The sequence below is a fragment of the Salvelinus namaycush genome, chromosome 30 (genome assembly GCF_016432855.1).
Source record: "Salvelinus namaycush isolate Seneca chromosome 30, SaNama_1.0, whole genome shotgun sequence".
NCBI lineage: Eukaryota > Metazoa > Chordata > Actinopteri > Salmoniformes > Salmonidae > Salvelinus > Salvelinus namaycush.
In genome coordinates, this window is record NC_052336.1 from 8,528,627 (window position 1) to 8,552,561 (window position 23,935).

General features: G+C 43.8%; 1 protein-coding gene across 1 annotated transcript; it reads right to left on the minus strand.

The window, feature by feature from the left end:
• Positions 1–627: 627 nt before the first annotated feature.
• Positions 628–21,854, minus strand: LOC120025336 (vitamin D 25-hydroxylase-like). Its single transcript, XM_038969858.1, has 5 exons — positions 21,594–21,854; positions 19,959–20,085; positions 19,097–19,729; positions 2,114–2,443; positions 628–809 (listed from the first exon to the last, which is right to left on the minus strand). The coding sequence occupies exons 1-5, from the start codon at positions 21,852–21,854 to the stop codon at positions 628–630; spliced, it is 1,533 nt and encodes a 510-aa protein (XP_038825786.1).
• Between the last annotated feature and the right edge of the window lie 2,081 nt (positions 21,855–23,935).

Consider the following 23,935-nt stretch of genomic DNA (forward strand, 5'->3'; position numbering starts at 1 on the left):
TGTCCAGAGCCTTCTAGGAAAGGCTGGCTGCTAGTCTACTTATTTTCACTGTGCTGTAGAAACAGCTGAAAATACCCACTGGGAACAGACATCAATTCAACGTGACATGGAAACAACAATGATTCAACCAGTGTGTGCCCAGTGGGTAATGTTCCCATTTCTCATTTAGGCAGGCTGAGAGAGAGAAGACAGGGCTGTGAACCATCATAGAGGTCCATCCTGTCAATCATTGATGTAATCCCGCAGGGAAGATGAGACGTGATTATAAGGACACAGATAAAAAGTAAATTCTAATTCAAGGTTAATTCATAGTATATGTCTGCATGTATTGTTTAAATATTCACACTTATCTTCTCGATTAAACTTACTGAGAAGTTCCACCTGATATTTCAGGATCTTGCCAGTAACATTTCTGGTGATCCTGTGACTTTGCAAATGGTGCTGTGCAAACATGCAATTGCTCAGAAACAACCATTGGTTGATGTTTAGAATTCTAGCAGTTCTGTGTAAAACACTGGAATTCAGACCCTGGAGGTCAGGGTAGGAGTCCAAGCTCTAGAGCCCTGTTCTGTTCTGACTAAACCCCCAACCCCCCCACCCCTTCGGGCTGTGCCTTCTGAGAATCAGTCACTGCTGCCTGCGGACGGCGCAGATGGAGTAAGGCAGCGGCTGCAGGGTCATGCCCAGTTTGGGGGTGAGGCTTGGCACTGTGCCGGGGGGGAACTGCAGGTGGAAGCGCTGCAGCATGGTGGTGAAGAACAGGAACATCTCCATCCTGGCCAGATGCTCGCCCAAACAGTGACGCTTCCCTGAGGACAAACCACACAACATGGATTGAGTTTTGTGAAGATCATGTCATACTTTGTATCATCTACTCTACTCAGAGGAGGCTGGTGAAGGAGGACTGCTCGTCGTAATGGCTGACATGAAATCAATGGAACGGTATCAAACCATTCCATTCCAGCCATTACAATGAGCCGTACGTTGATTTAGTGACACCAGCTACTACTGACTACTGTTTTCCAGTGAACATTCAACCAATACAACATATCTACTGTACTCAATGTATCTGTTAAGTGATAGTAAAGGTCCTTTACTATCACTGTTATCAGCTTTTTAGTCTTTACCTTATTGGGATATAGTTTAATCCAATGATATGATATGGATGGGAAAAGGTTTACACTTGCATACACAGCGCAACTTGAGCAATAGAGGGAACCACATGTATGGGTGGTATGACTGAGAATTTGTTTTGTTTGAACTGACATGGTGGTGTTTTTCTGTCTTAACAGTACTTTCCTTTATTAATGGCAGCATTGTAGTCTGCAATAGCCCCAGGGACTGGCTTGCTCACCAGTCTATTAATTAAGTGCTCAAATAGATTACTGGGCCTTCATACCCATAAGGTTGTTGTAATACCGGAGAGGCTCTAGCTTTTATTACATTTGACTCATTGTAGGTAAAATGAAATGAGATCATAGCTGGGGTATACGGTTAAAGACATGCTCCGGTACTTTGGTGACTAAGAAAGTATTTTTCAATGTGTAGTTCATACATGCATAATCTATGAGCAGAATTACTGTCTTACCTCAATTAGACATGAAATCCCTAGTTTGAAAGCAACTGTTTTATTGAAGCTGTGCTGTGTTATTTTCCTTACATTTCCCTCCATGTGGGCCAGCACCCGAGCAATTTGAGTTCTAGCCAATGAGCTTCGGCCTCTCACATTTGAGTGACAGGTAGCAAGAGGCCTGCCCAGCATTATCCAATGAGGTTGCAGGGCGGGCCCAGCTCAGTGGACACAGCACAGAGAGAGAGCAATGACGTGGTGCACATATCTGCACATATGTGACGTAGTATGCAATATTCGGCGACCACTTTTGGCTCATGAGTGCTACTTTCAGAACTACTGCCTAAAAAGTATACAAACATACAGAAGAATCTCTAATATATTGGAATTTCATGCCCATGATGACTATTAACCCTGTATTTAAGCATTACCATTTAGATTAGGCAAGAGGAGAGGCATTCAAGTGAGAGGGTGTGTACAGTATGTGTGTGAGAGTCTGCTACTCTCTTTGGGGGCCTAAGAGTGGAAAGAAGCCAGACTCACCCAGAGAGAAGGGTAAGAATGCTTCCCGTCGGACAAAGTTTCCATTGCTGTCCAGGAAGCGATGTGGTGAGAAGGTTCCAGGGTCGCACCAGTACTTCTCATCAAAGTGCACAGAGTACAGGTTGGTGATGACCATGGTGCCTTTGGGGATGTTGTAGCCGCTCACCAGTGTGTCCTGAGTGGTGGCGCGGAAGATGCCCAGGGGCACAATGTTACAGAAGCGCAGGACCTCATGTAGCACCGCTTCCACATAGGGCATCCTCTTTTTGTCTGCCAGCGAGGGGGACTTCTCACTTCCCAGCACACTGTCCATCTCCTTATGCACCTTCTCTACACAGAGGAAACACCAGCAGCAAACTGTCAATACCTTATCACCACAATGTTCTATCTGCTTCCTCAACTCTTGTCTAGTATCTACAGACATACACTGAGTATACAAACATTAAGGAGACCTTCCTAATATTGAGTTGCACCCCCTTTTGCCCTCAGAACAACCTCAGTTTGTTGGGGCATGGACTCTACAAGGTGTTGAAAGTATTCCACAGGGATACTGGCCCATGTTGACTCCAATCCATAATAAAGCGCTGCTCTGCCTTCTTAACAACACTATCAACAAGGCAGATCCTACAGGCCCTAGTTTTGTCGCACCTAGACTACTGTTCAGTAGTGTGGTCAGCTGCCACAAAGAGGAACTTAGGAAAATATTAGTTGGCTCAGAACAGGGCAGCATGGGTGGCCCTTAAAAGTACACAGAGAGCTAACATTAATGACGTGCATGTCAATCTCTCATGGCTCAAAGTGGAGGAGAGATTGACTTCTTGACTATTTGTTTTTGTAAGAGGTGTTAACAAGCTGACACCCATGCATACCCCACAAGACATGCCACCAGAGGTGGGGACTCTGAAGAGAGTCCCCAAGACCAGAACAGACTATGCGAGGCGCACCGTACTACATAGAGCCATGACTACATGGAACTCTATTCCACATCAGGTAACTGATGCAAGCAGTAGAATCAGATTTTAAAAACAGGACAAAATACACGTTATGGCACAACGGGGACCGTGAAGAGACACACACAGGTACAGACACATGCATATGAATACATTGTTATATTGTCGTATGGTGGTATTAAACATTTTGTATTGTAGATATGTATTGGTGTAATAATGTTATATGATGTACTGTTTTATATTTTATATGTAATGTAAGTGCTTGAATATGTTTGGACCCCAGGAAGAGTAGCTGCTGCCAAGGGGATCCCTAAAAAATACAAATACAAACCCTTCCCACAGTTGTGTCAAATTGGCTGGATGTCCTTTGGGTGGTGGACCATTCCTAAAATACACGGGAAACTGTTGAGTGTGAAAATCCCAGCAACGTTGCAGTTCTTGACACAAAACGGTGCGTCTGGCACCAACTACCATACCCCGTTCAAAGGCACTTAAATATTTTGTCTTGTCCATTCACTCTCTGAATGGCACACATATATACAGTGGCAAGAAAAAGTAAGTGAACCCTTTGGAATTACCTGGATTTCTGCATAAATTGGTCATCAAATTTGATCTGATCTTCATCTAAGTCACAACAATAGACAAACATAGTGTGCTTAAACTAATAACACAAATTATTGTATTTTTCTTGTCTTGTTTGGTTTGGTTGGAAAAAGTATGTGAACCCCTAGGCTAATGACTTCTCCAAAAGCTAATTGGAGTCAGGAGTCAGCTAACCTGGAGTCCAATCAATGAGACGAGATTGGAGATGTTGGTTAGAGTTGCCTTGCCCTATAAAAAACACTCACAACATTTGAGTTTGCTATTCACAAGAAGCATTGCCTGATGTGAACCATGCCTCAAACAAAAGAGATCTCAGAAGACCTAAGATTAAGAATTGTTGACTTGCATAAAGCTGGAAAGGGTTACAAAAGTATCTCTAAAAGCCTTGATGTTCATCAGTCCACGGTAAGACCAATTGTGTATAAATGGAGAAAGTTCAGCACAGTTGCTACTCTCCCTAGGAGTGGCCATCCTGCAAATATGACTGCAAGAGCACAGCACAGAATGCTCAATGAGGTTAAGAATCCTAGAGTGTCAGCTAAAGACTTACAGAAATCTCTGGGACATGCTAACATCTCTGTTGTATCGTAAACTCATCGTAAAACACTAAACAAGAATGGTGTTCATGGGAGGACACCACGGAAGAAGCCACTGCTGTCCAAAAAAAACATTGCTGCAAGTCTGAAGTTTGCAAAAGTGCACCTGGATGTTCCATAGTGCTACTGGCAAAATATTCTGTGGACAGACGAAGCTACAGTTGAGTTGTTTGGAAGGAACACACATCACTATGTGTGGAGAAAAAAAGGCACAGCACACCAACATCAAAACCTCATATCTCAACTGTAAAGTATGGTGGAGGGAGTTTATCAAGACATTTTGCAGGAGAATGTAAGGCTATCTGTCCGCCAATTGAAGCTCAACAGAATTTGGATGATGCAACAGGACAACGACCCAAAACACAGAAGTAAATCAACAACAGAATGGCATCAACAGAAGAAAATATGCCTTCTGAAGTGACCCAGTCAGAGTCCTGACCTCAACCCGAGATGCTGTGGCATGACCCCAAGAGAGCAGTTCACACCAGACATCCCAAGAATATTGCTGAACTGAAACAGTTTTGTAAAGAGGAATGATCCAAAATTCCTCATGACCGTTGTGCAGGTCTGATCCGCAACTACGGAAAACGTTTGGTTGAGTTTATTGCTGCCAAAGGAGGGTCAACCAGTTATTAAATCCAAGGGTTCACATACTTTTTCCACCCTGCACTGTGAATGTTTACACGGTGTGTTCAATAAATAAATGAACACGTATAATTGTTTGTGTGTTATTAGTTTAAGCAGACTGTGTTTGTCTACTGTTGTGACCTAGATGAAGATCAGATCAAATTTTATGACCAATTTATGCAGAAATCCAGGTATTTCCAAAGGGTTCACCTACTATTTCTTGCCACTGTAATCCATGTCTCAGTGCTTAAAAATCTTTCTTTTAACCTGTCCCCTACCCTTGTTTAGTTTAATTCTACCATTATTTAAAAACAAGCCCACACAACTTGAAAAAGCCATACATGCACATGAGTAAAATCATGGAGGATAACACACAAAGTTATTTCCATTGTGGTCCTCTTGAGACAAGATGGCTAGGCAAGTTGGACACAGTATGGCATTGTGATAATAAAACATAAAGAACATCTATCTCATCATTGCAATTACATCGTCATATGGGCACAGAAGACATCAAACTTATTTTTAAAGCTTCCCAGAGAGGACGTCGTTTTTATGGGCAGATGCAACTCATTCCATTCTGAGGCTCCAGTATACAAGAAAGTTCTACGCTGAATAGGTGCCTAATGGACCCTATTCCGACTACACTACTGAAAGAGCTACTTCCTGTGCTTGGCCCTGCTATGTTGATCACAATAAACAGCTCCCTATCCTCCGGATGTGTACCAAACTAGCTAAAAAAGCCTTTCCTGAAAAAGCCAAACCTTGACCTGGAAAATTAAAAAAACTATCGACCTATATCGAATCTCCCATTCCTCTCGAAATTTTTACAAAAAGCTGTTGTGCAGCAACTCACCTCCTTCCTGAAGACAAATACTGTATAGTCGTGGCCAAAAGTTTTGAGGATGACACAAATATTAATTTTCTCAAAGTTTGCTGCTTCAGTGTCTTTAGATATTTTTGTCAGATGTTACAATGGAATACTGAAGTATAATTACAAGCATTTCATAAGTGTCAAAGGCTTTTATTGACAATTACATGAAGTTGATGCAAAGAGTCAATATTTGCAGTGTTGACCCTTCTTTTTCAAGACCTCTGCAATCCGCCCTGGCATGCTGTCAATTAACTTCTGGGCCACATCCTGACTGATGGCAGCCCATTCTTGCATAATCAATGCTTGGAGTTTGTCAGAATTTGTGGGTATTTGTTTGTCCACCCGCCTCTTGAGGATTGACCACAAGTCAATTAAAGGTCTGGGGAGTTTCCTGGCCATGGACCCAAAACATCGATGTTTTGTTCCCCGAGCCACATAGTTATCACTTTTGCCTTATGGCAAGGTGCTCCATCATGCTGGAAAAGGCATTGTTCGTCACCAAACTGTTCCTTGATGGTTGGGAGAAGTTGCTCTCGGAGGATGTGTTGGTACCATTCTTTATTCATGGCTGTGTTCTTAGGCAAAATTGTGAGTGAGCCCACTCCTTTGGCTGAGAAGCAACCCCACACATGAATGGTCTCAGGATGCTTTACTGTTGGCATGACACAGGACTGATGGTAGCGCTCACCTTGTCTTCTCCGGACAAGCTTTTTTCCGGATGCCCCAAACAATCGGAAAGGGGATTCATCAGAGAAAATGACTTTACCCCAGTCCTCAGCAGTCCAATCCCTGTACCTTTTGCAGAATATCAGTCTGTCCCTGATGTTTTGCCTGGAGAGAAGTGGCTTCTTTGCTGCCCTTCTTGACACCAGGCCATCCTCCAAAAGTCTTCGCCTCCCTGTGCGTGCAGATGCACTCACACCTGCCTGCTGCCATTCCTGAGCAAGATCTATACTGGTGGTGCCCCGATCCCGCAGCTGAATCAACTTTAGGAGACGGTCCTGACGCTTGCTGGACTTTCTTGGGTGCCCTGAAGCCTTCTTCACATCAATTGAACCGCTCTCCTTGAAGTTCTTGATGATCCGATAAATGGTTGCTTTAGGTGTAATCTTACTGGCAGCAATATCCTTGCCTGTGAAGCCCTTTTTGTGCAAAACAATGATGACGGCACGTGTTTCCTTGCAGGTAACCATGGTTGATTGAGGAAGAACAATGATTCCAAGCACCACCCTCCTTTTGAAGCTTCCAGTCTGTTATTTGAACTCAATCAGCATGACAGAGTGTTCTCCAGCCATGTCCTCGTCAACACTCACACCTGTGTTAACGAGAGAATCACTGACATGATGTCAGCTGGTCCTTTTGTGGCAGGGCTGAAATGCAGTGGAAATGTTTTTTGGGGATTCAGTTGATTTGCATGGTAAAGAGGGACTTTGCAATTAATTGCAATTCATCTGATCACTCTTCATAACATTCTGGAGTATATGCAAATTGCCATCATACAAACTGAGGCAGCAGACTTTGTGAAAATTAATATTTGTGTCATTCTCAAAACTTTTGGCCACGACTATAAAGGAAACGCTCAAGTCTGGTTTTAGACCCCATCATAGTACTGAGACGGCACTCTTGAAGGTGGTAAATGACCTTTTAATGGCATCAGACCAAGGCTCTGCATCTGTCATTGTGCTCCTAGACCTTAGTGCCGCTTTTGACACCATTGATCACCACATTCTTTTTAAGAGATTGGAAACCCTCTTTGGTCTACACGGACAAGTTCTTGCCTGGTTTAGATCTTATCTGTCGGAAAATATATAATTTACTCTCTTTGGATGATTTGTCCTCTCACAAATCAATTGTAAGTTTCGGTGTTCCTCAAGGTTCCATTTTAGGACCACTATTATTTTCACTATACATTCTACCTCTTGGTGATGTCATTCGGAAACACAATGTCAACTTCCACTGCTATGCGGATGACCCACAGCTGAACATTTCGATTAAACATGGTGAAGCCCCAAAATTGCCTACCCTGGAAGCTTGTGTTTCAGACATAAGGAAGTGGATGGCGGCAAATGTTTTACTTTTAAACTCGGACAAAACAGAGATGCAAGTTCTAGGTCCCAAGAAACAAAGAGATCTGCTGTTTGATCTAAAAATGAATGTTGATGGTTGTATAGTTGTCTCAGTTGGACCTCTGCATTGCTCTGGACTCTCTTTTGACGAACATATTAAGAATAATTCAAGGGTAGCTTTTTTCCATTTTCGTAACATTGCAAAAATCTGTAACTTTGTACAAAAATGATGCAGTAAACTAATCCATGCTTTTGTAACTTTCGATTAGACTACTGCAATGCTCCACTCTCTGGTTATCCGGATAAAACACTAAATAAACTTCAGTTAATGCAAAATACAGACCACCATAGTGCCTGTACCCAAGAACACTAAGGTAACCTGCCTAAATGACTACCGACCCGTAGCACTCACGTCTGTAGCCATGAAGTGCTTTGAAAGGCTGGTCATGGCTCACATCAACACCATTGTCCCAGAAACGCTAGACCCACTCCAATTTGCATACCGCCCCAACAGATCCACAGATGATGCAATCTCAATTGCACTCCACACTGCCCTTTCCCACCTGGAGAAAAGGAACACCTACATGAGAATGATATTCATTGACTACAGCTCAGCATTCAACACCATAGTGCCCTCAAAGCTCATCAATAAGCTGGATTTCCTGACGGGCCAGCCCCAGGTGGTAAGGGTAGGTAACAACACATCTGCCACGCTGATCCTCAACACAGGGGCCCCTCAAGGGTGCGTGATCAGACCCTTCCTGTACACCCTGTTCACTCATGACTGGAACTCCAACACCCTCATTAAGTTTGCCAATGACACAACAGTGGTAGGCCTGATCACCGACAACGGCGAGACAGCCTATAGGGAGGAGGTCAGAGACCTGGCCGTGTGGTGCCAGGACAACAACCTCTCCCTCAACGTGATCAAGACAAAGGAGATGATTGTGGACTACAGGAAAAAGGAATTCTCATCGACGGGGCTGCAATGGAGCAGGTTGAGAGCTTCAAGTTCCTTGGTATCCACATCTCCAACAAACTAACATGGTCCAAGCACCCCAAGACAGGACAGTCATGAAGAGGGCACGACAAAATCTATTCCCCCCCAGGAGACTGAAAAGATGTGGCATGGGTCCTCAGATCCTCAAAAGGCTCTACAGCTGCACCATCAAGAGCATCCTGACTGGTTGCATCACTGCCTGGTATGGCAACTGCTCGGACTCCAAACGCAAGGCACTACAGAGGGTAGTGCGAATGGCCCAGTACATCACTGGGGCCAAGCTTCCTGCCACCCAGGACCTCTATATCAGGCTTTAGTACATCCTTTAGTACAGCCTTTAGTACATCCGGTGCCGACAGAGATGGCCGCCTCGCTTCGCGTTCCTAGGAAACTATGCAGTATTTTGTTTTTTTACGTGTTATTTCTTACATTGGTACCCCAGGTAATCTTAGGTTTCATTACATACAGTCGGGAGGAACTACTGAATATAAGAGCAATGTCAACTCACCATCATTACGACCAGGAATATGACTCTCCCGAAGCGGATACTGTGTTTTGCCTTCCACCCTGGACAATGGATCGGATCCCAGCCGGCGACCCTAAACAACGACGCCGTAAAAGGGGCAAACGAAGCGGTCTTCTGGTCAGGCTCCGGAGACGGGCACATCGCGCACCACTCCCTAGCATATTACTCGCCAATGTCCAGTCTCTTGACAACAAGGTTGATGAAATCCGAGCAAGGGTAGCATTTTAGAGAGACATCAGAGACTGTAACGTTCTTTGCTTCACGGAAACATGGCTCACTCGAGAGATGCTAACGGAGTCGGTGCAGCCAGCTGGTTTCTTCACGCATCGCGCCGACAGAAACAAGCATCTTTCTGGTAAGAAGAGGGGCGGGGGGGTATGCCTTATGATTAACGAGACGTGGTGTGATCATAACAACATACAGGAACTCAAGTCCTTCTGTTCACCTGACTTAGAATTCCTCACAATCAAATGTCGACCGCATTATCTACCAAGGGAATTCTCTTCGATTAGCCGTATATATTCCCCCTCAAACAGACACATCGATGGCCCTGAACGAACTTCATTTGTGTAAACTCTATGTAAACTCTATGTAAACTGGAAACCACATATCCTGAGGCTGCATTCATTGTAGCTGGGGATTTTAACAAGGCTAATCCGAAAACAAGACTCCCTAAATTCTATCAGCATATCGATTGTGCTACCAGAGCTGGTAAAACCCTGGATCATTGTTATTTTAACTTCCGCGACGCATATAAGGCCCTCCCCCACCCTCCTTTCGGAAAAGCTGACCACTACTCCATTTTGTTGCTTCCAGCCTACAGACAGAAACTAAAACAAGAAGCTCCCGCGCTCAGGTCTGTTCAACGCTGGTCCGACCAATCTGATTCCACGCTTCAAGACTGCTTCGTTCACGTGGATTGGGATATGTTCCGCATTGCGTCCAACAACAACATTGACGAATACGCTGATTCGGTGAGCGAGTTCATTAGAAAGTGCATCGGCGACGTTATACCTACAGCAACGATTAAAACATTCCCAAACCAGAAACCGTGGATTGATGGCAGCATTCGCACGAAACTGAAAGCGCGAACCACTGCTTTTAATCAGGGCAAGGTGACTGGAAACATGACCGAATACAAACAGTGTAGCTATTCCCTCCGCAAGGCAATCAAACAAGCTAAGTGTCAGTATAGAGACAAAGTAGAGTCGCAATTCAACGGCTCAGACACGAGGTATGTGGCAGGGTCTACAGTCAATCACGGATTACAAAAAGAAAACCAGCCCCGTCGCGGACCAGGATGTCTTGCTCCCAGACAGACTAAATAACTTTTTTGCACGCTTTGAGGACAATACAGTGCCACTGACACGACCCGCTACCAAAACCTGCGGGCTCTCCTTCACTCCAGCTGAGGTGAGTAAAACATTTAAACGTGTTAACCCTCGCAAGGCTGCAGGCCCAGATGGCATTCCCAGCCGCGTCCTCAAAGCATGCGCAGACCAGCTGGCTGGTGTGTTTACGGACATATTCAATCAATCCTTATCCCAGTCTGCTGTTCCCACATGCTTCAAGAGGGCCACCATTGTTCCTGTTCCTAAGAAAGCTAAGGTAACTGAGCTAAACGACTACCGCCCCGTAGCACTCACTTCCGTCATCATGAAGTGCTTTGAGAGACTAGTCAAGGACCATATCACCTCCACCCTACCTGACACCCTAGACCCACTCCAATTTGCTTACCGCCCCAATAGGTCCACAGACGATGCAATCTCAACCACACTGCACACTGCCCTAACCCATCTGGACAAGAGGAATATGTGAGAATGCTGTTCATCGACTACAGCTCAGCATTTAACACCATAGTACCCTCCAAACTCGTCATCAAGCTCGAGACCCTGGGTCTCGACCCCGCCCTGTGCAACTGGATACTGGACTTCCTGACGGGCCGCCCCCAGGTGGTGAGGGTAGGTAACAACATCTCCACCCCGCTGATCCTCAACACTGGGGCCCCACAAGGGTGCGTTCTGAGCCCTCTCCTGTACTCCCTGTTCACCCACGACTGTGTGGCCATGCACGCCTCCAACTCAATCATCAAGTTTGCGGACGACACTACAGTGGTAGGCTTGATTACCAACAACGACGAGACAGCCTACAGGGAGGAGGTGAGGGCCCTCGGAGTGTGGTGTCAGGAAAACAACCTCACACTCAACGTCAACAAAAGAAAGGAGATGATTGTGGACTTCAGGAAACAGCAGAGGGAGCACCCCCCTATCCACATCGACGGGACAGTAGTGGAGAGGGTAGTACGTTTTAAGTTCCTCGGCGTACACATCACGGACAAACTGAATTGGTCCACCCACACAGACAGCGTTGTGAAGAAGGCGCAGCAGCGCCTCTTCAACCTCAGGAGGCTGAAGAAATTCGGCTTGTCACCAAAAGCACTCACAAACTTCTACAGATGTACAATCGAGAGCATCCTGTCGGGCTGTATCACCGCCTGGTACGGCAACTGCTCCGCCCACAACCGTAAGGCTCTCCAGAGGGTAGTGAGGTCTGCACAATGAATCACCGGGGGCAAACTACCTGCCCTCCAGGACACCTACACCACCCGATGTCACAGGAAGGCCATAAAGATCATCAAGGACAACAACCACCCGAGCCACTGCCTGTTCACCCCGCTATCATCCAGAAGGCGAGGTCAGTACTGGTGCATCAAAGCAGGGACCGAGAGACTGAAAACCAGCTTCTATCTCAAGGCCATCAGACTGTTAAACAGCCACCACTAACATTGTGTGGCTGCTGCCAACATACTGACTCAACTCCAGCCACTTTAATAATGGAAATTGATGTAAAAATGTATCAATAGCCACTTTAATCAATGCCACTTAATATAATGTTTACATACCCTACATTACTCATCTCATATGTATATGGTCCAAGAGGCTTCTAAACAGCTTCTACCCCCAAGCCACAAGACTCCTGAACACCTAATCAAATGGCTACCCAGACTATTGTCATTGCCCCTCCCACCCCTTTTACACCGCTGCTACTCTCTGTTGTTATCATCTATGCATAGTCACTTTAATAACTCTACCTACTGTACATGTACATATTCCCTCAACTAACCAGTGGCCCAACACATTGACTGTACAGGTACTCCCCTGTACATAGTTTCGCTATTGTTATTTTACTGCTGCTCTTTAATTACTTGTTACTTTTATTTCTTATTCTTATCCGTATTTTTTTGATCTGCATTGTTGGTTAGGGGCTCGTAAGTAAGCATTTCACTGTAAGGTCTACACCTGTTGTATTCGGCGCATGTGACTAATACAATTTGATTTGATTTGAAATACGGCTGCTAGTACCTTGATTAGAACCACAAAATTTGATCATATTACTCCAGTGCTAGCCTCTCTACTTTTTGACTTCCTGTTAAGGCTAAGGCTAATTTCAAGGTTTTACTGCTAACCTACAAAGCATTACTGTAACGATGACACTGTGAGTCGCGAAGCAGGTGCAGGAGAAACGTTTAATAAAACAACAAACATGAAACGAGACAACATAAGAGTGGTGTTTACTCGTAAACACAGGAACAATACTAACTGAGGAAGGAACCCAAGGGAGTGACAGATATAGGGGAGGTAATCAGGACGGTAAGTATCATGATGATCTGCAGGTGCGTGTAATGATGGATGCCAGGTGTGCGTAATGATGGATCCCAGGACCGGTGGTTAGTAGACTGGCAACGTCGAACGCCGGATGGGAGGAGCGGGAGTAGACGTGTCAATTACATGGACTTGCTCATACCTATCTCTCCGATTTGGTCATGCCATACATACCTACACGTACTCTACGGTCACAAAACACAGGTCTCCTTACTGTCCCTAGAATTTCTAAGCAAACAGCTAAAGGCAGGGCTTTCTCCTTTAGAGCTCAATTTTTATGGAATGGTCTGCCTATCCATGTGAGAAATGCAGACTCGGTATCGACCTTTTAGTCTTTACTGAAGACTCATCTCTTTAGTAGGCCCTATGATTGAGTGTAGTCTGGCCCAGGAGTGTGAAGGTGAACTGCAAGGCACTGGAGTGACGAATCGCCCTTGCGCTCTCTGTCTGGCCGGCTCCCGTCTCTCCACTGGAATTCTCTGCCTCTGACCTTATTATGGCGGCTTACTAGTGGGGGCTTACTCATTGGCTTACTAGTGCTCTTCCATGCCGTCCCTAGAAAGGCTGTGACACGTCATGCCTTTTTTCACTATACTCGACTTGAGTGGGTTGAGTCACTGACGTGATCTTCCTATCCGGTGTTGCGCCCCCTCGAGCTCGTGCGGTGGAGGATATCTTTGTGAGCTATAGTCAGACTTGTCTCAGTGTAGTAAATTGGTGGTCTGTTGATATCCCTCTAGTGGTGTGGGGGCTGTGCTTTGGCAAAGTGGCTGGTGTGATATCCTGCCTGTCCGGGGGTATCGTCAGACAGGGCAACAGTGTCCCCTGACCCCCCTGTCTCAGCCTCCAGTATTTATGCTGCAATAGTCTATGTGCCTGGGGGGCTAGGGTCAGTCTGTCCTATCTGGTGAAATTCTCCTGTCTTATCTGGTGTCCTGTGTGAACTTAAGTATGCTCCCTCTAATTCTCCCATCATTCTCTCTTGGAGGACCTGAGCCCTAGGACCATACCTCAGGACTACCTGGCCCGATGACTCCTGGCTGTCCCCAGTCCACCTGGTAGTGCTGCTGATCCAGTTTCTGCTGTTTTGCCTGTGGCTATGGCACTCTGACCTGTTCACCAGATGCTGTTTTCAACCCTCTCCCTCCCTGCATCTCTCTCTCTACCTCACCTGCTGTCTCGACCTTGGAAAGCTCGACTACGAAAAGCCAACAGACATTTACTCCTGGGGTGCTGACCTGTTGAACCCTCTATAACAGGCCTGGGCAAAGGCCGGCCCGGGGGCCGTATGCAGCCCGCGACCTGATTCAACACGGCCCCTGGAATCATGCTCAGATCACATAAAGGATTTGTGATAGTAAAGTTTTGAAAAACGTATTTGTTATTCAAATGTAAAGCCAAATGAATACTCGCCTTTGTGTAATGATTTCACTCCCACCGCTTGTGGTACATTTATTTTGAAGGCACGTATAAATAACAACTGCACGACGACCGGGCAGTGACTGAAAGGCTGACACACACGTCACAGTTACAAATAGTAGCTAGCTAGAAATTGCAAAAAAATGAGATTTTCATAGAAAAGGAAAGTAGATAATGAATGTAGGGTGTTCCAGCAAGAGTGGACAACGAAATATTTATTTATTGAGGTATCAGGAAAAGCTGTGTGCTTAGTGTGCAAAGAGAGCATCTCTGTCTTGAAAAACTACAACTTGTCCCGACACTTCCAAATCAAATCAAATCAAATGTATTTATATAGCCCTTCTTACATCAGCTGATATCTCAAAGTGCTGTACAGAAACCCAGCCTAAAACCCCAAACAGCAAACTTCCAGAGTCTTTGGAAAGTTTTGTTCATCGAGAGATGCATAGAACCTCATCAGTGACATTGTTTTGAATAGTTCTCCAATCACTGCATCAGACTGAAGATCAATGAGCTCAAGATGCAGGTCAGTGGGAGCGTTATCCACATTGAAGGTGAAAGGAGAGGAAACCAACAGCATGTCATTTTCCAACACTTTGAAATCCTCAAAACGACAAGAAAACTCACTGTTCAAAGCATGCAGCAGCGATGTATACTTCTCCCGCTGGTCATCTGATAGGGAACAGACTTGTAGTGTCAGAAGGTGGGTGAGATTGTTGGCTTCTACTTGGCAGGTCAGGAGGAGTAATTTTCCCTTGAAGGCTTTGACAAGGCTGTGCATCTGATGTGCAAAAAGGCCCTTCCCTTGTAGTTTGGAATTCAGTTAATTCATGAGAGCCATGATGTCCACTGTGAAGGCAAAATCAGCCAACCATTCTTTATCTTGCAGTTGAGGGAAATCCACATATTTTCCTTTCATTTGCAAAAACTCAGAAATCTCAGACTTCAGGTCCCACACCCTTTTATGCACCTTCCCCAAACTCAGCCATCTCATATTTGTGTGGTAGGGGAGATCTGCATGACCCGACTCTGTCTCTTCCAACAGTGAGACAAACTGCCTGTGGTTTAAAGATTTTGCTCTTATGAAGTTTACCACTTTAGTGACTGTATCCACAACATGGCTCATTTTCAGAACACATTTACAGAACACCTCCTGATGAATAATGCAATGCAAGAAAAATGTATTCTGATCTGGGTTCAGGTCAGCTACTTGATCTTGTATCCTTTTCAAAAGGCCAATGTTTTTTCCTGTCAAGTTTGGGCACCCACTCAGTCCCAGCTTTGCCACACACTTATTAACCTCCTCCAATAAATATTTCCCTGTGGTTGTGCTCTTCATTGACTGCACTGAAGTAAGCTCCTCTTTAATATCAAAGTCCGGGGTTATGCCTCGTAAGAATATCAACAACTGCGCCATGTCACATGCATCACTGCTCTCATCCAGGGCCAGGGAGAAATAGGTGAAATCCTTTGCCTTGTCTTTCAACTGTTGTTCCATATTCTCTGCGATGTCCTCAACACGCCGTGTCACTGTTTATCTTGACAGGGAAACATTTTCAAACAGCTCTTTCTTGTCGGGGCAAAGTATTGTTGCAGAGTCAATAAAACATTCTTTAATGAATTCACCCTCAGCGAATGGCTTGCTATGTTTAGCAATTTTGTGGGACAGTACATACAGTTGAAGTCGGAGGTTTACATATACTTAGGTTGGAGCATTTTTCAACCTCTCCACAAATTTCTTGTTAACAAACTATAGTTTTGGCAAGTCGGTTAGGACATCTACTGTGCATGACACATCATACCGCTCAAGAAGGAGACTCGTTCTGTCTCCTAGAGATGACCGTACTTTGGTGCGAAAAGTGCAAATCAATGCCAGAACAACAGCAAAGGACCTTCCGAAGATGCTGGAGGAAACAGGCACAAAAGTATATATATTCACAGTAAAACGAGTCCTATATCGACATAACCTGAAAGGCCGCTCAGCAAGGAAGAAGTCACTGCTCCAAAACTGCCATAAAAAAGCCAGACTACGGTTTGCAACTGCACATGGGGACAAAGATCGCACTTTTTGGAGAAATGTCCTCTGGTCTGATGAAACAAAAATAGAACTGTTTGGCCATAATGACCATCGTTATGTTTGGAGGAAAAAGGGGGAGGCTTGCAAGCCGAAGAACACCATCCCAACCGTGAAGCACGGGGGTGGCAGCATCATGTTGTGGGGGTGCTTTGCTGCAGGAGGGCCTGGTGCACTTCTCAAAATAGATGGCATCATGGGGATGAAAATTATGTGGATATATTGAAGCAACGTCTCAAGACATCAGTCAGGAAGTTAAAGCTTGGTCGCAAATGGGTCTTCCAAATGGACAATGACCCCAAGCATACTTCCAAAGTTGTGGCAAAATGACTTAAGGACAACAAAGTCAAGGTATTGGAGTGGCCATCACAAAGCCCTGACCTCAATCCTATAGAAAATATGTGGGCAGAACTGAAAAAGTGTGTGCGAGCAAGGAGGCCTACAAACCTGACTCAGTCACACCAGCTCTGTCAGGAGGAATGGGCCAAAATTCACCCAACTTATTGTGGGAAGCTTGTGGAAGGCTACCCGAAACGTTTGACCTAAGTTAAACAATTTAAAGGCAACGCTACCAAATACTAATTGAGTGTATGTAAACTTCTGACCCACTGGGAATGTGATGAAAGAAATAAAAGCTGAAATAAATCGTTCTCTTTACTATTATACTGACATTTCACATTCTTAAAATAAAGTGGTGATCCTAACTGACCTAAAACAGGGAATTCTTACTAGGATTAAATGTCAGGAATTGTGAAAAACTGAGTTTAAATGTATTTGGCTAAGGTGTATGTAAACTTCCGACTTCAACTGTACAAACATACACTCCCCTCCATATGTATTTGGACAGTGAAGCTAAAATTGTAACTTTGGCTCTATTCTCCACCATTTTGGATTTGTTATCAAATGATTCATATAAGGCGACGGTACAGAATGTCACCTTTCATTTGAGGGTATTTTCATATCTGTTTTAACATTTAGAAATGAAAGCACTTTACATATCTAGTCTGTCACGTTCCTGACCTGTTTTCCTTTTTCTTGTATTTATTTAGTTGGTCAGGGCGTGAGTTGGGTGGGTTTGTCTATGTTTGATTTTCTATGTTGGGATGTTTGTGTTCGGCCTGGTATGATTCTCAATCAGAGACAGCTGTCAATCGTTGTCCCTGATTGAGAATCATACTTAGGCAGCCTGGGTTTCACATGTGTTTTGTGGGTGTTTGTATCTCGTGTCAGTGTTCGTGCCACACGGGACTGTTTTCGGTTTGGTCACGTTTGTTGTTTTTGTATGTGTAAGTGTTCAGTTTACGTTCATTAAATAATGACCACTTTCCACTCTGCGTGTATGTCCGATCCATGCTCCTCCTCGTCTGAGGAGGAGAACGACTTCGACAACCGTTACATAGTCCTCCCATTTGAAGATGTCATATGTATTTGGACACATTCACTTATAGTGTATTAAAGCGGTCTAATGTTTAGTATTTGGTCCCATATTTCTAGTATGCAATGACTACATCAAGCTTGTGACTACACACTCGTTGGATACATTTGGAGTTTGGTTTGGTTGATTTTGGGTTATGAATGATGGATGACTGGAGTCATTTTATTTCTAATTCATGACATCCCTAATCGTGGTAGCATCCACATTAATGTAGCTGTGTTAAAAAACACATTTTATTCTTGATTACAATAAAAGTGTCTACAAAATTACACAATACGTTATCCACCATTCACTTCCTATTTGGCCAAGCATAATCCGAAACACAACCAAAACAAGCTGTAAATGCATCCAACAAGTTTTTAAAGTCACAGCTTGATGTTGTCATTGTGTGCAAGGAATATGGGACCAAATACTACATTTTTTACTACGTTAAAACACTAAGTGAACTTGTCCAAATACTTATGACGTCTTCAAATGGGGTGATTAACTACATTAGCTACATGCTTTCATTTCTAAACGGTAAAACAGATAGATACATATATATAAATAAAAATACCCTCAAATAAAAGGTGACATTCTGTACTGTCACCTAATATTAAATATTTGATCTCAAATCTAAAATGGTGAAGTATAGAGACACATTTACAATTGTAGCTTCACTGTCCGAGGGGAGGGAGTGTATACCTTTGTACAGTTGAAAGAAAACAATCTATACCTTAGTTATCTAACTTTTGCAAATAAAAGTTGCTGTATATTATGGCTTGGAGAAAGGTTAAATAAAGACGAGGCAAGTCCCTTTACTGGACACCAGAGGAGAAGTTGAGAAAGAAAGACCAAGGATGACCTGTTAGCGAATCGTTGAAACTGAGCTTAATACCGGAATAGGCCTCATCTGAAAATAGATGAATAGAACAGGACAGGAAGAGATGGAGGGACGTTGTGGAGGTCTTATGCACCACTTGACATGATGAGACCTGAGTAAGGACAAGGCAGGGTGCTATGAGGACTGAGTAAGGACAAGGCAGGGTGCTATGAGGTCTGAATGAGGACAGAGCAGGGTGCTATGAGGCCTGAGTAAGTACAAGGCAGGGTGCTATGAGGCCTGAGTGATGACAAGGCAGGGGACTTGATGCTGAGGCCTACTGTGCACTGACCTTGAATGTTGGGGTAGAGGGCCATGTAGAGCATAGCCCAGCGTAGGGTGTTGGTGGTGGTCTCCGTGCCTGCGATGATGAGCTCGCCCACAGAGTAGATTAGGTTCTCCCTGGAATACGGGGTGCCCAAGTCGCCAGCACTCTTGTCCAACTTGTTCAGGTAGTCATCGATGTAGTGGCGCGGGAAGTTGCACACTCTGCCCTCCGAGAAGCGCCTGATGATCTGCTCCAGGAAGTTATAGACCTTGGCTGCGTTGCGGAACAGCTTCTGGTGCTTTCCGAAGGGGAGGTACTCGATCCATGGGAAGGCGTTGTAAAGGAAGGCCCAGCCACTGACGGCCAGCTCCACATTCTCACTGAAGATCTCGATCATGTGCTGGAAGTCACAGTTGTCGTATGTGAAACGCTCGCCGAAGATGATGAGGTTGGTGATGTTGGACACAGCATTGGTCACCAGGTGCTTTGGGTTAAAGGGTTTCCCTTTGTGTTCGTCAATGGCATCCACGAAAAACATGCACTCTTCCAAGATCTTCTGGTCGAGGGGCTTTTGAAACCTGCCAAAGTAACGAAAGGAGTTGCTGGCCAGTTGACGATGTTCAATCCATCCGTTGCCAAATTTAGCATTCAGAAGTCCTGAGAAAGAAGATATTGAGATTAGAGCTGACATAATGAGACCTTACTGAGCATGTGTGAAGATACTAAATATTATTCTCAGGATAGGTGGACCTATTTTCATCTCAATACCATCAAATAGCCTAGAGAGTTCGATAACACCAAGCTTGTATTTGCATATAATAACTAATAACAATATAACAATGTCACAATGTCCATATTCAGAATACATTATAACTGACTTTCTTACCTCCCATTTTGGTCATTTTCATAAATAAAGGCAGCGATGGCCGGTCAGAAAAGACATCACCCTGGTGGTACAGGCATTCTCTGATGGCATCATATCCATTCAGAACCATAATATGCCATATATTTCCCTAAATTTGTTTAATTTTGGATTTAAAAAAGTAGACTATAGTCTAGTATGACATAACATCTAAACTGCAAATTATCTAAACTCAGCAAAAAAAGAAACATCCCTTTTTCAGGACCCTGTCTTTCAAAGATAATTCGTAAAAATCCAAATAACTTCACAGATCTTCTTTGTAAAGGGTTTAAACACTGTTTCCCATGCTTGTTCAATGAACCATAAACAATTCATGAACATGCACCTGTGGAACAGTCGTTAAGACACTAGCAGCTTAGACGGTAGGCAATTAAGGTCAGTTATGAAAACGTAGGACACTAAAGAGGCCTTTCTACTGACTCTGAAAAACACCAAAAGAAAGATGCCCAGGGTCCCTTCACATCTGCGTGTACGTGCCTTAGGCATGCTGCAAGGAGGCATGAGGACTGCAGATGTGGCCAGGGCAATAAATTGCATTGCTGTACTGTGAGAGCCTAAGACAGCGCTACAGGGAGACAGGAAGGACAGCTGGTCGTCCTCGCAGTGGCAGACCACGTGTAACAACACCTGCACAGGATCGGTACATCCGAACATCACACCTGCAGGACAGGTACAGAATGGCAACAACAACTGCCCGAGTTACACCAGGAACGCACAATCCCTCCATTAGTGCTCAGACTGTCCGCAATAGGCTGAGAGAGGCTGGACCGAGGGTTTGTAGGCCTGCTGTAAGGCAGGTCCTCACCAGACATTACCGGCAACAACGTCGCCTATGGGCACAAACCCACTGTCACTGGACCAGACAGGACTGGCAAAAAGTGCTCTTCACTGAAGACGTTTCTTTTTTTGTTGGGTTTATTAGGCTAGTCTAGAGATAGGAAAGTAGCCCTCACTCTATTTGCCGAGGCATGCTGACTAAGCGGACCTTCGCCATTTTTTAGAAACCCTGCAAGCGCAGCTGGAGCCTGCCATAATTTTGCGAATAGCGAGACTCTTTGTCCAGTTTTCTGTTTTTTTATAGGCTGACGCAAGACATAGGGACAAGAATGGAGCGTCCACCCTAACTAACCTTTGACACACTTAGGAATTATGGTATGTGTCTGCCGGATGATTTAAAAAAAAAAAAAAACTTTATTTAACAAATTCTTATTTACTATGACGGTCTACCGGGGGACAGTGGGTTAACTGCCTTGTTCAGGGGCAGAACGACAGATTTTTACCTTGTCAACTCGGGGATTCGATCCAGCAACCTTTCGGTTACTAGCCCAATGCTCTTGCCACTAGGCTACCTGCCGCACCATTACACATTTTATTTCGCAGTTTTTTCACCAGGGAAATTAAAGCGACTTTGAGATTCTGTTTTGGAATGAAAAGCGCTATATAAAATACATCTATTGTAATGCAAAATTCACAAATGAACACTCAATAGGCTAAACCGCAAGAGTTAAACCGGTTTGAGAACAAACAGACTAGCCTACATGGGGTGCACACAAGTAGCCAACACAAAAAAATGCCTAGGTTTAGTCAAGCCACTTTGACACAATAATTTAAGTACCGTACCTGCCCATGGATTTCACTCTGTTTCTTCATAAAGACGTGCGGTTCTGTTGCTAGAGACATAATGTTCCCTATGACAGGTATAGGTGACGGTCCAGGAGGGAATCCTCGGGGTCTCCTCTGCTTCACAAGCTGTCGGATCAGCAAAATAACAATCAGGGAAATAAGTAAACTACACAGACCTAAGAAAGCCTGTCCATGCGACACTTCTGAGACTAGAGATGATAACTGAATTAATACCATTTTTCTATCTCTAACTTTGCTGTCTGGACTAAGCTCTCCTCTGTGAAAGAGTTATGTGGGCTATATCATCGTGCACATGTTTCTATCCCCTGCCTCTACCCAATAGGATGCTTCTCCCTCTACAAGGCTAAGATTGGCTGGAAGTTTAGCTGTGACTATCGATGAACTTTGATCAGCCTTCGATCAGTTCTAGCAATCAACAAATCGTGATTCTGCTATTTCTGAGGATTTGATTTGCCAATGATGATTTCTGGTCATTTGTTGACATGCAGCATAACTTGCCGGCCAGCTGGCACCACACAGATCAAGTTGGCAACTTAAAAGCTTTATTTTGTCACCGCGGATCCAGCTTGGTCTCATAGACTAGACATATAATAGTAAACGAAACATCCAGACACTCAAAATAGAATGATATATTACATTTGTTATGGTTACATAAGACAGAATGTTACTTAAGGCAAAAACAAAAGTCAGGGTAGATAATTGGCAACTTTGCAACTACTTACTACTTTTTTAGCTACTTTTCAACTAGCATGTTAGCTCACCCTTCCCCTTAACCCTAAGCTTAAAATCCTTTAACCTAACTCCTAACCTTAACCCTAACTTCTAATGTTGGCATTAGCCACATAGCCACCTAGCTAAAGTTATCCACAACAAGTTGGAATTCATAACATGTCATATGTATTGCAAATTCGTAACATATTGTATGAATTGCAATTAGTAACATATCATACGAATTGTAATTCGTAACATATCATTTGAAATGGATGATGGACAGTCACAAATTAATCGATACCATACCAAACCTAACATATCATACTAATTTGAGTGTCTTGGAATACGGATTTTTCATTTACTGTGTTACGTCTACCCCTAAGTCCAAATTGGCTGATCCCATTGTCATAGCATACTTTCTATGTGAGTGTTGTTTAGCCTGTCTTATATCTAGACAAATTGGCATTATGCAGCAAAAGCAAGGTTCATGTTTGATTGATTCAAGAGAGCTATTTCTATAACTCATAGCCTAATGCTGTATAATAATAAAATACAATATTTATTTCAAATTCATGTGATATAACACAGTTATAACACATAGGCCTAACCTATAACACCATTTTAAAAGACCTAGGTCATGGGGTAAAACATGTCCTTGTCTGCATTAGGATATATAGTTCGCCCTATACTGTGTTGTTGCATTAGGATATAAACGTCGCCCTATACTGTGTTGTTGCATTAGGATATAAACTTCACCCTATACTGTGTTGTTGCATTAGGATATAAACTTCACCCTATACTGTGTTGTTGCATTAGGATATAAACGTCGCCCTATACTGTGTTGTTGCATTAGGATATAAACTTCACCCTATACTGTGTTGTTGCATTAGGATATAAACTTCACCCTATACTGTGTTGTTCCATTAGGATATAAACATCGCCCTATACTGTGTTGTTGCATTAGGATATAAACGTCGCCCTATACTGTGTTGTTGCATTAGGATATAAACTTCACCCTATACTGTGTTGTTCCATTAGGATATAAACATCGCCCTATACTGTGTTGTTCCATTAGGATATAAACATCGCCCTATAATGTGTTGTTGCATTAAGATATAAACTTCACCCTATACTGTGTTGTTGCATTAGGAAATAAACGTCGCCCTATACTGTGTTGTTGCATTAAGATATATACTTCACCCTATACTGTGTTGTTGCATTAGGATATAAACTTCACCCTATACTGTGTTGTTCCATTAGGATATAAACATCGCCCTATACTGTGTTGTTGCATTAGGATATAAACGTTGCCCTATACTGTGTTGTTGCATTAGGATATAAACTTCACCCTATACTGTGTTGTTCCATTAGGATATAAACATCGCCCTATACTGTGTTGTTCCATTAGGATATAAACATCGCCCTATAATGTGTTGTTGCATTAAGATATAAACTTCACCCTATACTGTGTTGTTGCATTAGGAAATAAACGTCGCCCTATACTGTGTTGTTGCATTAAGATATATACTTCACCCTATACTGTGTTGTTGCATTAGGAAATAAACGTCGCCCTATACTGTGTTGTT

What these genes read in the sequence shown, in the direction of transcription:
- LOC120025336 (XM_038969858.1), bottom strand. Translation starts at nt 21,854, where the DNA reads ATGGTATTAATTCAGTTATCATCTCTAGTCTCAGAAGTGTCGCATGGA. An exon ending in GAAAATGACCAAAATGGGAG is followed by an intron (nt 19,730 to 19,958) that starts GTAAGAAAGTCA and finishes CTTCTTTCTCAG; the next exon opens with GACTTCTGAATGCTAAATTT. An exon ending in ATTCTTACCCTTCTCTCTGG is followed by an intron (nt 810 to 2,113) that starts GTGAGTCTGGCT and finishes GTTTGTCCTCAG; the next exon opens with GGAAGCGTCACTGTTTGGGC.